We start from the raw sequence: 873 nt of genomic DNA on the forward strand, positions 1-873 counted from the left end.
ACACACACACACACACACATAATTTTCTACATTGTAAAACAATGCTGAATGCATCAACACTATGAAATAACATATATGGAATTATAAAGTAATGTTTTAGATTTAAGATTCTTCAAAGTAGCCACATTTTGCTCTAACAGCTTTGCACCCTGTCGCTCATAACCAGAGGGGGCGCTGTGACCCCTCAGGTCCTTTATTCTTCACCCTCCTCCTCGGTCTCGTCTTTGACTTCCAAACATGGCGGCGTCAGTGAAGGAGGCTTAGTTCAAATGTCTGCAATGCTCATTTTTCGAGCTTCATTATCAGATATTTTTCGTCGTTTACAGTTACAGAGCGAACATGTCACATCAGGAGGCCGGTAAAGAGAAGGAGAGTCCCGGGGAAAAAGGTTACAGGACTCCCGGTCTGAGGGGGGCTCAGACCACCACACTGTTCCGAGCTGTCAACCCTGAACTCTTCATCAAACCTGTGAGAGAGACACACACACACACACACACACACACACACACACACACACACACACACACACACACACACCCTACAGAGTCACCAGAGGCCTGGACTATGACGCAGGTTCAACAAACCCAGGTTAACTTTTACATTTTCTGGCTTCACTGAACGCAACACTGACTGTCCTGATAACCTGGACTATGAAGCTGGTTATCAACTGGTTCAGTTTACTCTGGTTCACCTGTCCAGGTACGAGCTCGCTCATGTGAAACAGGAAGAGTTGTTCATCATAAACAACATCGTCAGAACCATGAATCAAGTATTAATATGACATGAGAAAAAACGCTGATACCTGCTAGTACGTTCAGTTATAGTGACGTCATAAAGTGGAATTCAACAAGGTGAATTGTAAACAATATGATC

At 44.0% G+C, this 873-nt stretch overlaps 1 protein-coding gene across 1 annotated transcript in view; it reads left to right on the forward strand.

The window, feature by feature from the left end:
• The first annotated feature begins 214 nt into the window (after positions 1 to 214).
• Positions 215 to 873, forward strand: part of smim8 (small integral membrane protein 8) — a 5646-nt gene continuing 4987 nt past the window's right edge. Inside the window, exon 1 of the mRNA XM_023410353.2 lies at positions 215 to 468. Coding sequence (XP_023266121.1) covers positions 340 to 468 — 129 coding nt within the window. The 5' untranslated portion in view covers positions 215 to 339. The remainder of the gene's footprint in view (positions 469 to 873) is intronic.

This window comes from Seriola lalandi, unplaced genomic scaffold (assembly GCF_002814215.2).
Source record: "Seriola lalandi dorsalis isolate HSWRI2012SDOR001 ecotype SW California unplaced genomic scaffold, Sedor1 jcf7180002054423, whole genome shotgun sequence".
In the NCBI taxonomy this organism is placed as follows: Eukaryota; Metazoa; Chordata; class Actinopteri; order Carangiformes; family Carangidae; genus Seriola; species Seriola lalandi.